Below are 13,174 nucleotides of genomic sequence, written 5' to 3'. Positions count from 1 at the left end.
GGTAGTCTTTGACGGTAGAGGTGATGTAGCCTGGTCACTTCTTTATTGGGCGAGTGGTATCTTTGCTGGAGATGTTCTCATCCTCCCGGCGGTGCTGTAGGAGTCAGAACATGACGACATGGACTCAGAACCAATCCTCGTGGTGGTAGCCGCAGATGTATTGATATGGGTCTTCAGAGTCAGGTTCGATTTTATGCTTTATGACCTTTTCTAAGATTTTAGGATGATTAACCTTGTGATGCTTATTTGCAAGGTATTTGAGCAACTCGAACTCCATCAACGCGCGGCAATGTCTCTGATAGTCTCCAGCGTGATTAAGGATTATCTTCAGTGTTGCGGAAAAGAAAGTTGGTGAGTGTGGAATAGAAGAACCCTTCATCTCGGGCTCAGTTAGAGTCCATAAGATACCATACGATGCAGAGGCGTGCGTACTGGTTGGACTCAGGGCCCATCATGGCGCGTATAAGCTCATAGGCGCATATGATCCGGTACTGGCCCGCGATCGCCGGATTGATGTTGCCCTCGGCCGCTATATTGTGGGACAGCTTCTTGCAGTTCCGGGCGTTGAGGAAAACGTCGTACGAGTCCCGCTAGTAAAGGATCTATAACTATCCTTTCGTCTCCAATCTATACATATTTGTTTTCGCCCGTGATGCGGTATACCCGGTCTTACACGAGAGACTTGAAGTTGCGATTCACCGGAAGCTGCGTCGTGCGGACAATGGGAGACGTCATATCCAGGTTGTGGTAGTTGTCCGAACCCAGTCTGAACTTGTAAGGAGCTTCGAAAGAGGTCGTCCTGCAGCAAATGGAAAATATCTAATTGTATCTTAATTGCGAATGCCGTTGCAAACAGAATCTTGCGGCAATGGTAAGATTTATAGATATATCCGGAGAAATTGTCTATAGGTCCGCATACCTCCCGTTGAGCGGGTGAGGTGCCACAAGGCGTTGGTGTTGAGCTGGACCCGCGGTCCTCGGGCCATTCTCGCGGTATAGTTCATCAGCACTCTTTTGAGAAGCAAAGATGGGTGCTCGCCAATTGCTGAAAGGTAGTTTATATGTCTAGCCTTGTTGTAAAGAGACGACCATGATGTCTCGTATGGGTAGCTCTTCCGGTAAAGTCGTTGATGGGCGTCTTGAAGTTTACCCGCAGTCTTCGAACTTCCGAGCAGCCCTCCTTTATGGAGGCTATCTTGTGTCGACCTATGCTTGGTATAATGTCGATAGTCTGCGTATTGTGTAAGGAGTGTCTGAGTAAATTAGATAGAGTGAGTGGGCGTAAGTCTGCGATTAGAGTTATCACGGCATCCTAAAGTTACTCGTTCTCCTGAGGACGGCGGACCAATCACTGTCTCTTCCCGCCAGGCAGCAGACTTGACGGTTGTCGTGATCACTGAAGCCCGTCCATTCGGGCTCAAAATACTGGTCAATCTCAACCCGAGGAGGCGCAACCTCCGACTGAGGCGCCGGGCTCCTCGTATTTCTCGCCGTGTTCACCTTCTTCACGGACGGTATGACCACTCGGATGGCCTCCAGCATTCGTTCAGGGCGCAAGTGGTTGTGGACTTTGAAGACCGCCATGGAGGATTTTGCAAAGGACTTTGGGAGATGGGCACGATTGCCATGACCTTGCGAGTCGACGGAGGTTCGCACGAGGGCCGATGCGGGCTCCAAGCTTGGGAACTAGTCCCTTTACCTCTGTAGATCATGAACCGGGAATAAAAGGGAAGAATCTCCTCAGTAGTTTCTCTGGATTTACCAGGTGGAACATGTTGATGGTACAAAGCTTTCCTTATAGGCAGTCAGGTGGTCCATATATATATATATATGAAATTATAATTTGTCCTAGTCAACCCAAACTGATTGGGCCCGTTCACGGCTAGGTTTCGTGAATTTACCGTCTCGGAGAGTGCGTCTGGTGGTAGGAGTAGCGTAGATGGTGTTCTCAGAGTCCATCGACCTTGATTCGTGTCCATTGGTGGCCTGACAATTTGTTAGCTGACATATCATCAACCCCTAGTGGCATCTAGTAATAACTTACGGTTATATGCGAAGTTTCTTAGATCAGGAGGTCTGCATGGATCACCCCTTCGTATAGAGAGTATATAGACCTCACAGTCAGGTGCTCATCATTCCAGTTCGTCTGGGTTATTATGATCGGATACACCCCTTACACATAAACGAGTTGAGCGAACTAATAAGCTGTAAGATCATGGCATTGTCGTGGACGGGAGATTAGCATGCCAAAGTTGATCTCAGAGATGGCCATGTGGATCATCAAGTTCAGCGTTGATGTAGATGCTGTTGAGTCTGGTCCGCTTGGAGAGGGTTTGGATTGTTTGGGCGTAGCGAAGCAATCCCAGAAGCCAGGAACCAGCGCCTGACCATGCGAGGATAACTGAAACTCGGCCTGGAGGATATAGCCTCTCCCGCCACTATTGGCCTCGACAAGGAGTATCTGTCTGCCATGTCGGGGAGTCGGCTTGAAGTCGATGATCTTGCGGACGTTGGCAGCTGAGGTAAGGCAGGCAGGTTAGCAACACCATCACATAGATAGCATGTACCAGCAGTCAAGGGAACGATAGAACATACAGTCTACTCTCGGCTTCTCGGCGTCGGCCATCATGAGGATGGGAGGGGTTTTGGCGATTGCTGTGGCTGTTGAACTGTTCAGCCCCCTCAGCGACGTTCAAGTTATTGCCGTCCTCGATGCTGACAGCGCCACGAACACGAGAAAGCATATCGCGGACCATCTTCCCGGTGGCCAAGATCTGCTCAACCGACGAGGGATCCCCAATCTCGGCCTCACGGACCTCCATTCACTGAATGAATGCCTCTTGAGAACAGCAGGGGTCAAAGTCACTGTCCGAAAACTCACTTTCAGATCGGTTCAGGTGTTGACTCTGTTTGATATGATATATAATATGTGCGTACAGATCGGAGTCGAGGACTGTGATATACAGATCAGGGGACAGAGGGGTGGGGAGGTGGCGGTGGTGTGGTGTGGCAATGTAGCCAGACATCGTAAAGAAGTCCTTGACTGTGCCAGGTGTATATATTCTGATTATGTTGGATCCATTGGCAGCAAAGAACGACTCAACTTCTGTGTTCAGTTTGTCCGCAAAGTACTCAGCAGGATAAGACAGGACCTGTAATCCATTTAACAAACCGCCCTCTCTCATTCTCAACCATCTCAAGGCGAGTCTCCCCCTCCCTGAGACCGTCATTGGCGACTCCAGGGATATAGTGGCGATTCAAGCCTTTGTATATTATATTTTTGGAATATACCAGTCAAATTTCATGAGTGCGTTCAGCTGAGTGTTTCTGGATAAATACCCAATCATTGCGACTTCCCATGGTTGACGGGTGGCTACAGAGAACTATGTGTCGATGATAAGTAGGCTGCAAGGAGACATGCTCTCTTCTTTGCGGAAGGTGAATGGTGAGAGAGGGAAGGAAATCTCTGATCTGATGATAAGAGTGTCTTGATGGGATATCGCTGGTGTTGAACAAGATGGTTTGGAAGACGCTTGACTTGGTCGATGGGCTTAAGGGTTCAATTCGCCCTGCTCAGCATTTGGTGTAGATATTGCTGTTTGAAAAGTTCAGATAGCTGAACCTGCGCACGGGTTCCATTCCAGCAGTCATTAAGTTCCTGCATGGAGTAGTCCTTTTGAGTGACTACGCTATAATAGTATTCATTGAAGACTTGATTACAACTGGAAAACTTATGAAGAATTGATCGTGACTGCTGCTCAGGACCGCTAGCATATGGATGCCCTTGTCGGTGATGGCCCCATCAACTGTTCTTGCGTCAGTTCGCGCATCGCCCACACAACCCGGACGACCATGTCAGAAAGCTCTTCTCGTCCCAAATGAGAGCGATGAATAGCTGGGCATATCCTCCATATCTTGGGCGCCAACTGAAGATATACAGAAGGCAAACGGGTAGAGAACAATGCGTTTTGCTTCCCAACTTAGAGTTGTGCAATAACTGGCCTTTCATATGACGATTGGTGGTCTGTGAACGTGATACCAGTCATTACTCTGGTATTGGTCATATGCTTCCTGTCTCACTTCTTGGTGAGAAATTCGTCAACAGTCGAATTCTCAAAGAAAACGTTGAAGACATATGTCGTCTTCTGCTGGCCTAATCCGGTGGACCTTTCTTCAGCCTGGTCTTTCCACGACACTTTGCACCAAGGTCCACATCGAATAAGCACATCAGTACTTTGTAGATTTAGACCTTGGCCTCCAGCTCCTCGACTCGCAAGAAGGATGCGGGGACGAGGACAGGCATTGAAGTTAACGATAGTGGCATTTCTATCATCCGGATGTAACCGTCCATCGTAATGGAAGATCTCCAATTTACATGTATTGTGCTGGGAAAAGGCGTCAAGCCTAGCATGGAGTATATAATATAATAATAGTAAGCAAGAATGTACTGAGAACTCCTTCTTCCATTTTTGCGCTCAATCTGGTCTCTGCTTTGCGTCAAGGTGTTCTGCTCTAGTATCTTGAACAGTGAACGCTGATCGAAATGGCCCAAAGGTACACGGTAGTGGGTGTGTAAGAGCATCGGCAAGATCGTAAAACTTGGCACGTGCGAACAGCAATCGCGATGCTCAACTGGGATGATGAGCCGTATCTCTTCGCCGCAAACGCAGATGTTGATTGATCGTTCGGCTAGTGCTTGTATAAGATGATCTTTGATATAGAAAGTAGTGGCGATATATATATCAGATGACCTGATCGTCCTCTTCATGTGGTTCTTGTCTAGCCAGTGGGTGTAGTAGGAACTCATGTTGGGCGTCTCGAAGTTTGTTTTGTTGGCTTAGAGATGTCTGGAAAGATGATGTGCGCGATCTTATCGTCGATGGGCACAAGTTTGGAAGAAGAACAGGGATCGAAAGAGGGGAGGCCACTCTTGCAATCTTCGAAGTGCTGTGGCAAGGAATTCAGCATTCATGATCTTTCTCAGGCTTGTCGAATATGTCGTGGCCGGAATAGTTGGGCGGTTTTTCAGGTCAGGGCCATCAAACATATCGTGCTATCCTGTCCTTTCTTGTTGATCTTGCTTTCCAAGTCTTGCGTTTGAACAGAGGTAGTAGGGTCATCAACAGTCTTGGCGAGTCCATGATGTCAATGGAATCTCTGTAGGACCTGTAAGATCGGAATGCTGATTATATACTATCTTTACACAAAAGATTGAAGGTAGAGGATGTGGTACGTGGAAACACTGGAGGAAATTCGTTTAATGGGTGTCTTCACCAGAGCTCGGCTTGCAAAGCAAGAATAGCACCGTCACGGCACATCATATCCGATTCCACGGATTTGAAAAAGCCATTGAAATCCACCGTGATTTGTTGTTGCAGTCCCTGATTGAATCTACACACACCCGTTCCGCGTCGCTGTCCACTAGAGTCGTGATCTCGACCGACTTTCATGATTCTGGTCGGCTTCACTCGATGTCATATGGGTGTATAATTATAGTTTCAGAAAATGATCTGACCTCATTGAAGCATGCAGAAGAAGTGTCATGGTCTTGAACGTGAGAGATAGAGTTTCTGTTTTGTGGTTAGTGACTATAAGACTTCATGTCACAGTCGACTTACGGTGCAGAAGATGTTTGCGTTCCTCAGCTCTGAAAAGGCATGATATATAGTTGCGAAGTAAGAATGAAACACCCAAAATCATCTCGCAATATTAGAATCGGTGTCGGTGTGGTCTGGTCCTCTATTGGTGTCAGCATTGCTGGCGATACTGTCAGAGCCTCGAGGATAATTGCTGGCGATGGTGTCAGCGACGCGAGCTGGGCGAGGTCACCACCTCAGCACAAGAGTGTTTCTCGAGTTTGAACTCCTTAGTCTCGAAGACGATGTTACTGTCAAGCTTGTCATCTGCAATCGCCTCACCATAGCAGACAGATGATATGAAAATATGACAACAGCCCGCCATCCTGATCACGGTGAAGACTGGAAGTTTCTTGTACAGTGTTCATCTGACTCAGTTGCTGTAATGATACCGTCTGGCTGCTCAGCTTTTGCGAAATGATCCAGTATGCGGGGACATGTCCTTGCCGAATTTGCTGCTGTCAACAGCTTCAAAAGCCTTGTCATTCAACAAAGCAATGTTGTCCTCAACCGCCTGGACAACTACGTCTCGCAGACCTCGGTCGTGAGCAACTGAGTTGCTTCTGGGTTCCCTGGCATAAGGCACTGAGATGAAGAGTCAGCGTACAATGTTCGCAATGAATGGGGAAGAGACTTGTTTATAACGCACCGATAGTATAGTAAAAGAGAAATGAAGTTGTGAACAGCTGCTTTAGTGGCCAGGCTTTGTTCGAAGGAAAACAGGACCACGAACAAAGACTGTCATTTCTGCCCATGATGGTGTCCAACAGGCTGCAAGTCATGAGCCAATTTCTTTTCGATCATGGCCGTAAATCTGTCCAGCAGGATACTTTTGATGGTGGTAGACTCCAGGTCTGGGAAACCCAGGTCCTGGTCGCTCATGCTCAGGTGTGCAGTGATAATGTTAGTTGCGCCCAACTCTCCCCGCTTAGATTTGGGAGATCTTTGTAGATGATAGGCTCAGTTTCCATCAACTATGCTTTCTGGCACTTCCATTTAGATAGCTGAAGGGCTTTTGTCAAGTATTCTTGTTGTTAGATCCAGTCATCTGTGGCTTATAGCCATATGCGTTTGCTATGACCCTGCAACAAAGATCAGGGCCAGTTTCAGCTGGTCAGGCCCTCGTCCATCTGGTGGTGATGTTGCTTATTGGCTCATGGCCGTGATTAGATGATCATCTGGGTTGCCTGGGAAAATATTTAGCAGTCAAGTTATTAACGTCTCGCGATGTATAGTAGTGACTTACGGTAGTAGGGAGGATTGTTAGCTTTAATTTGAGCCTTCTTGTGCTTTAGGTGCCTCCGACTTGGATCGAAACGGGATTAACGACTCGAAGGACTGCGCCACCATTCTTTTGATTCTCAGAAGGTTAAAGTGGACTTTAATAACTAAACCGGTCTCTTTATAAGCTGGCCGTCTAGCGCGGCTGATGCCCGCATACTCGCCGACGTTGAAAAGATTCGAAGTGTCACCCTTGGCGCATCCGAGCGGAGTCTGTGATGTGGTAATCCCTCGTCCCAGTTCTACGGGGTGACCTTTCGGGTCACTTCATCACTGGCAGCGGAGAGTGGAAGACTCATATCCGACGGGTGAGAATCTAAGTCCCCGCAGGAGAAGGTCACGGAGTCTCTTGACTGGGGGATTGGCACCGAACTTGGTGTGAGTTCGAGGAGTGTACCGTCTCCTCGGTAGTAGATACAACTGAGCACGGGGGTGCTAAGCGGGGAGTTGCTCATTGGGGGGTATGTTGAAGAAGCGAAAGGTGTCATACTCCTCTGTCTCTAATCTCAATGTGAGAGAAGAGAGTTGTATAGAGATGGTTGAGTATATGTTTATATGTATATAATCTAAGGTCCGATGTTATGTTGTGAAGGAAAGTCTGTCTTGGGTCGGGGGGGTCAGGAGAATTTATAGTCAGAATGAAGGCCTTGATTGCTTTCCATTTACCCAATATGAGGTCATTAAACAATTGATTGTTGAAGCGATGCTAGAGGTAAATAAGCTGCCTAAACAATCACATGTGTTATCATAGAAACCGGACAATAGCATTGATGTTGGTAAATCGACCTATACAAACATGACGCCCCTGATTGTCAATGGCACAACAACAGAGCAGTGCCAAATAACAAAGGCCTTGGATCTCAAGTCGTAAACAGGTGCTACGTCTGCGGTACTTGGTAGTAAGTTATGGTCATTGGTGAGAAGTTATGATGAGTTATGGTAATATATGCTAGGTTTGGCAAGCCTGTGTATGTCTCTGGGATATCTCAAGTGTTCCAACTCTCAGAGCACTAGAAGCCGACAGCCATGGATCAAGTAAGTACTGAAAATGTATTTTGTATGACGCCAGCTCCTCGAATTGGTGTTAGTCTTCTAAAATGCCTTCTCTTCGCCCCTTGCCAATACTCTACAGAGACTTGCCCATAAACTTTCTCTTGGTAAAGCTCAACCACCACTTGCTAGGCTTAGTCTCGTCCCCATCGTATACCCTAGCGAGTAATCGAGAAGCAAGCTCCTGTCGAACCTGCGACATATATTGCTTGAGCTGCTCCGCTTCTTGTCTGTCCCTAGGGGGCTCATACATCTACACTCAAGCATTAGCAACCCGCCCAATTCGTCGTGCTGTTTGAGTTTGAGTTTGGTAAAACACACCTGGTTGAGAGGCCATGCAGGGTCTCCAGGAATAGCAAAGTTGAGGTCAAGCGCCAAGTTCAAAACATCCTTCTGGGCATCGCGCAAAGAAGCCTGGGGTCGGATCTTTGTCAGACAATCGCTGACGAACCAGATTCCATACACAAGCAGACGGTCAGCAGGGCCTTGGATCTCAAAGTTTCGGAAGAATGTGTTGGCGCGGAAGAGGGCGAGGACCTCGTCGAGGATGTCGTAGCTTTCGCTGTCGGGGTCGGGAGACTCGTTAGCCGGCAGGGGCGGCGAGGGGTTAGGCAGGGTGTAGGCAGGGCCTCTGGTCTTGGTACGGAGAGGGAGGAGAGGGAAGTTTCCGATTATGCGGGGGATGTTGGGATCATTGTTGAAAACGGAGTTGTATGCCTAGAGAGGTGTTGTTTAGCTTGGGTGATATCGTGAGATGCGGTGATGCAATAGGAGATGATGCAGAGTGTTTTTGTAGTTATTTGTGCAAGGATTGGTGTTTGGTTTGCACATACCGGCATCTTGAACAGCAATTAACAGACCAATTCCAGTATATCAAAGCTGTTTGGGAGGGAAATGGACAAATCGGCGCAAGATACGGGCTGATGCTGCTGAGTTGCGCTTCGTCACCGGCGGGGCTACATCAAGCTCACGAAGCTCACTCACTCGATTGGTGTGGGGCAAGGCTGGCAGCAGAAAGCAAAGTTGATGCCTTAATCGATGGGGATTGTCAATCAGGCCACAAATGATCGATGATGTGGCGCAGCACGTGCGCCTCCCTTTATGGCTGCCTAACGCCAGGGATGACTCCTCACGTGAGATCGCTACTCATTCGCGCCGATTAGCTCCGCGACGAATCACGGTGGCGACGCGCTTTTTCCCTCGTCCCGCGTGCAGAGTCTTCCTGGCGCAGATGCAGGTCGTATCCACTAACAACTCATACCTAAGAGTGAAAAAAAAAAAGAGAGGTCTTGCCTTGGTTTCACGCCCTAAGTGTGATTCATTCAGTGTCACCGATATTTCCTCCCTCTCTCCTCTCCCCTCTTCCACCTTCTTTTATCTTTACATTATCCAAGAAGAAAGAGTCTGAAGAGTTGCCTTGTTCTTCTTTTTGCTCATTTCCTATTGGACGCTAAGAATCTCCCCTTTTTTTGCTTTTTCCCGTCAATCCTTTTTGACAAGGGCGACGCTCGTGCCAGACGCTAGCGGAGAGCTTGTCACTGGAAAAGACTGGAGATAAACAGGCACAGGGAATCGTTAAGGGCGCGTCGCAGAACCCAAGGCTCGCTCTACAACAAAGACTGGAGAGAATCGTCCGGCTTCAGGCAACCAACAACCGCTGAAAGAGTCATTCAAAGACAGGCGAGTAGTACAGATCGACTATTCAATCATCGGATGCTTGCATTTGAGTAAGTTTGCGCTATTCTTCTGTTCTTTTTCCCTCTGACATCAACGATATCTTCCCCCCCCCCCCCCCCCCCAACACAACCCATTTACACGCAGCGCTAATCAACCCTCCTCGCGACAGTTCTTTCTTTGGCAACGGCAGCTTTATCGGACAGCTGCGCAGTTTGGTGGACATGGCGACCTCACAATCCTCTTCTACCTCTTCAACTTCACCGTCGCGCAACGGTAACGCCAACGGTGTATCACTGGACACAACGCCCTGCACTTCGCAAGCGCCCATTGTCGCCCCGCGAAAAAGGCGTCCGCAGCGCATCTACCGGCCCGCAAAGAACTCGCTCTACGACATCTTCCAGCAGCACGCCGGCACATCGCTCTTTGTGCGACCTATTTGCTGGACGGATTTGCACGCTCAGCTGCTTGGCGCGAGATGGGAGGAACTGCCGCCATGCGATACGCCTCACCCGTCAGCGGCCCCAGGCACGCCACCATCGCGAGGACACTTGAGTCCATCGAATACCATCATCAGCCTTAGCAACGCGCTCACGCAGATTCTCCTGCCCGACCCATTGCATCCTATTCTATCCTCCAACGCTGTCAAGTCGGTCCTCAACACTCTGTGGCCTACACCTTTCAACAAGCCGCAGTACCTGCCCGAGCTTCATCTATACTTTGGCGGTCGCGTTTACCGTGATGCTGTACGCGCGCAGCTTATGTGGAATTACCCCTCTGAAGAGGCAAAGTCTTCATACTCTTCATTCAAATCAGTTTCAACGCGACCCGCTGAATCATTCAACATCTCGACACAGTCTTCGCCAAACTACAGCCCCGCCAACCTACCCATGATCTGTTACATCGGCAAGACTCAATTGGCTTCAGTCCGAAACAACCTTTTCCGCGTCGCTTCTGGACCTGGACGAACATGGAACGAGCCCGTGTTTCGCCTCCAGCAACTGCGAGCCCGCATCCTCGTACCTTCAAATTCCGATCACGATGCTCATTTTGTGGGCGTCTTTCTAGGGATGGCGCAGAAGCACTTCTACCCTAACCCACCTATCAGTGGCAGACGCGACTCGCGCATTTCACCAGGACAGGGCATCCCTCCAAGCCCCAACTTCCACGACATCAAGTTGAAGATTCTCACTCACGACATTGATACGTCTGAGTTTATTGTCTACACTGGACACATCACAAAGGAGTTCCTGGAGAAGTTCCACGATCCCTTCAAGGCTCCAGCTGACGATGACGACGCTATTGTTTCTGGTCTCAAGATTGAGTACACAAGAGTTCCTATCTGGCCGATTCTTGGACTCAGAGAGAGACTAGGCAAAGCTCTAGGCCAAGAGATTGTCGGAACATTCAACCCAGATGAGATAGAGACATGGGAGAAAGATCCTGAGAAACCAACTGGCGAGAAGCGCAAGCGAGATGTCCTCACCGAGGTCGTCAGCAGTAGCTACGAGGAAGAGACCGAGGAAGAGCCAGCAATCGTTTCCAAGAAACGCTGTCTAAACGAGGGCACACCTGTGGGCGTGGTGATGTGAAAGCAAGCTACATGCAGCGTATGTATGATATCTAAGATGGGATGGATATACCCCCACGGTTTAATTTTTGAGGGCAACAGGACGCATTCGGTATACACAATACATTTTGGCTGGGGCTGTACTATCTTTGGGGATTGCATGAAGACTCAAATCTGCCTCACAGGCACGCATGACATGGGCAACGGCGCAGGGTTATCAGATAGTTGACGGCGCAAGGTCAGGACATCAGGGTATGTATGAGCAACAAACAAACAGCATTTGGCTTTTTGGGGGACTGGCTACGAATTGAATTGAGCTTTTCAGAGGGATTGAAGTGAGGGATGGATTAAGGGCATGTACATATGCCTTTCTTGTGGTTTTTGATCTTTTCTAGCGAGATGGACTGCGTTTGATGACGAATTCAACGACATTTTCTTGAGCTGGCTTTGACTCTTTGATCTCAGTTGCTGTTTGGGTTGTTCGCGGGGTAGAGCATTTCTGACCATTAGTAGGCTCGACACGAGCCCTTCAACTTGGAAGCCAACTCGCAAGGAACCACTTGTCAGAGAGAAACACATGTTTATTCATTCCTCTTAAACCTCACGGACTCAATCCGAACCTCGGGATGCCGCACGACTACACCATCTTCTTTACTCTGCTTACAAGAATGCGGAGATATTTGAGTTTTCCTCCATACCTTGAACCGAACTTGCACCTGCATATCTTTAGTGTTCTTTTAGGAATGGTATCGTGAGAGCTTCCTATTTCGAACATCGGAGAGTGGTTGTGCGTGTGATACGGAGTAGATCAGCGATTTTTAGTTCAGGTGTAATAATCCCCAGGTATTGATCGTAAATGTTACCACTTCAATACAGGCCTGGTTATAGTACCTTGTTTCTGGATAAGGCTGAGTTGGGTTGGGTTTGGGCTTTTACCCGGTAATTAACAAGGTTTTTTGTTTCTACCGCTTAATTTGTTTCAATGGTAACAGGCTGGGGTTGATTATGTGCGATGACGTTCTTGATGCGAATGTGAGAACAAGGGGGATATTGGTTCTAAACGCGGGATAGAAATGGTAGATAATGAAGGGATTACTCAAAAGAGACATTAATCCCTCATAAGAACAATAACATACTCGTATTAATTAAGTTACAGACCGACATTTGTAATGCTCCCCGCATTCTTGTTGCTCTATTCCCCGGACTCGAAGAGGTCACCAGGGCCTAAACTACGGCAGACAAGGATGGATCTCAAGGGTCCGGGGTATGAACTCTTCTCGACTTACACCAAAATGTCAATGCCAATGCCAATGCCAATGCCGTCTTTGATCAAACTACGGCATCGTTTCCCCACCATCTATTCTGTCGTTCCTCCGGGACCACCATCTTTTTTTCTACTTCTCCACCAACCACAGCGAACACACTATCAGAAAAACCATTCAGCTGATCGTCGATCCCAACCCCTCTCCCTCCACGTGGATTAACAGGGACGAGCGTTTTCTGCCTCGGTCTCGTGGAGCCAGACAAGATGAAAAACTTGGAAGACATTGACTTGTATTCCTCTGGCAGCTGATTTCCCCACGGGGAAGCGGGGACTGGACTCGGCGCTGGAACTTCTTTTGGGCTGATACTTCTGTAAATACGGCGATGGCTTCCTCTTCTGGGAGCATGTCTTTGAGGAAAAGATGCAAGTTCACCGTCGACGTCGAACCGGGGTTGAGAAAGAGGGAGAACTCAATATATTGTGGGAATATGTCAAAGCGGGATGGGGACGACCGCGGTGTTTGCTTGAGAAGTTCAAATTGAGCTCATTTCCCAGGTGAAAACACGATCAGCAATTCAAATGAGACAACGGGATTCAGTATCTGTTGACTCGTTGCTTTGACCCTTGAGAGAACTTTAACTTTGTTGTGTACGGCTCTCTCCGTGGTGGTTTACTTCAGACTTTTGTCCCAACCACTCC

General features: G+C 48.4%; 5 protein-coding genes across 5 annotated transcripts; 2 read left to right on the top strand and 3 right to left on the bottom strand.

Moving 5' to 3' along the window:
• Positions 1-167: 167 nt before the first annotated feature.
• On the bottom strand, positions 168-1,584 carry FVEG_09690 (hypothetical protein; the record flags this gene model as incomplete). The annotated part of the gene is made up of 4 exons (XM_018898744.1): positions 168-590; positions 700-799; positions 920-1,045; positions 1,346-1,584. 4 exons carry the CDS (start codon positions 1,582-1,584, stop codon positions 387-389), a joined length of 669 nt encoding a protein of 222 aa, XP_018756677.1. The 3' UTR covers positions 168-386.
• A 613-nt stretch (positions 1,585-2,197) lies between these two features.
• On the bottom strand, positions 2,198-2,822 carry FVEG_09691 (hypothetical protein; the record flags this gene model as incomplete). The annotated part of the gene is made up of 2 exons (XM_018898745.1): positions 2,198-2,517; positions 2,603-2,822. 2 exons carry the CDS (start codon positions 2,820-2,822, stop codon positions 2,198-2,200), a joined length of 540 nt encoding a protein of 179 aa, XP_018756678.1.
• Positions 2,823-7,689: 4,867 nt separating this feature from the next.
• Positions 7,690-9,007, bottom strand: FVEG_09692 (tRNA (adenine-N(1)-)-methyltransferase non-catalytic subunit). The gene is made up of 3 exons (XM_018898746.1): positions 8,801-9,007; positions 8,289-8,684; positions 7,690-8,220 (listed from the first exon to the last, which is right to left on the bottom strand). Exons 1-3 carry the CDS (start codon positions 8,804-8,806, stop codon positions 8,044-8,046), a joined length of 579 nt encoding a protein of 192 aa, XP_018756679.1. The 5' UTR covers positions 8,807-9,007; the 3' UTR covers positions 7,690-8,043.
• A 248-nt stretch (positions 9,008-9,255) lies between these two features.
• Positions 9,256-12,351, top strand: FVEG_09693 (hypothetical protein). Its single transcript, XM_018898747.1, has 2 exons — positions 9,256-9,694; positions 9,814-12,351. The coding sequence occupies exons 1-2, from the start codon at positions 9,681-9,683 to the stop codon at positions 11,231-11,233; spliced, it is 1,434 nt and encodes a 477-aa protein (XP_018756680.1). The 5' UTR covers positions 9,256-9,680; the 3' UTR covers positions 11,234-12,351.
• FVEG_16641 (hypothetical protein) lies at positions 12,352-13,102 on the top strand. Its single transcript, XM_018905882.1, has one exon. It carries the CDS (start codon positions 12,381-12,383, stop codon positions 12,693-12,695), a length of 315 nt encoding a protein of 104 aa, XP_018756681.1. The 5' UTR covers positions 12,352-12,380; the 3' UTR covers positions 12,696-13,102.
• The last annotated feature ends 72 nt before the right edge of the window (positions 13,103-13,174 follow it).

This window comes from Fusarium verticillioides, chromosome 1 (assembly GCF_000149555.1).
Source record: "Fusarium verticillioides 7600 chromosome 1, whole genome shotgun sequence".
Taxonomy (NCBI): domain Eukaryota; kingdom Fungi; phylum Ascomycota; class Sordariomycetes; order Hypocreales; family Nectriaceae; genus Fusarium; species Fusarium verticillioides.
Note: the sequence above shows the minus strand (reverse complement) of the source record. Positions and strands in the feature narration are given on the sequence as shown.

Coding starts and splice junctions, on each gene's coding strand:
- FVEG_09692 (XM_018898746.1), bottom strand. Junction 8,221..8,288: donor CTGCATGGCCTCTCAACCAG/GTGTGTTTTACC, acceptor GCTTGAGTGTAG/ATGTATGAGCCCCCTAGGGA.
- FVEG_16641 (XM_018905882.1), top strand. CDS start 12,381: ATGCTCCCCGCATTCTTGTTGCTCTATTCCCCGGACTCGAAGAGGTCA.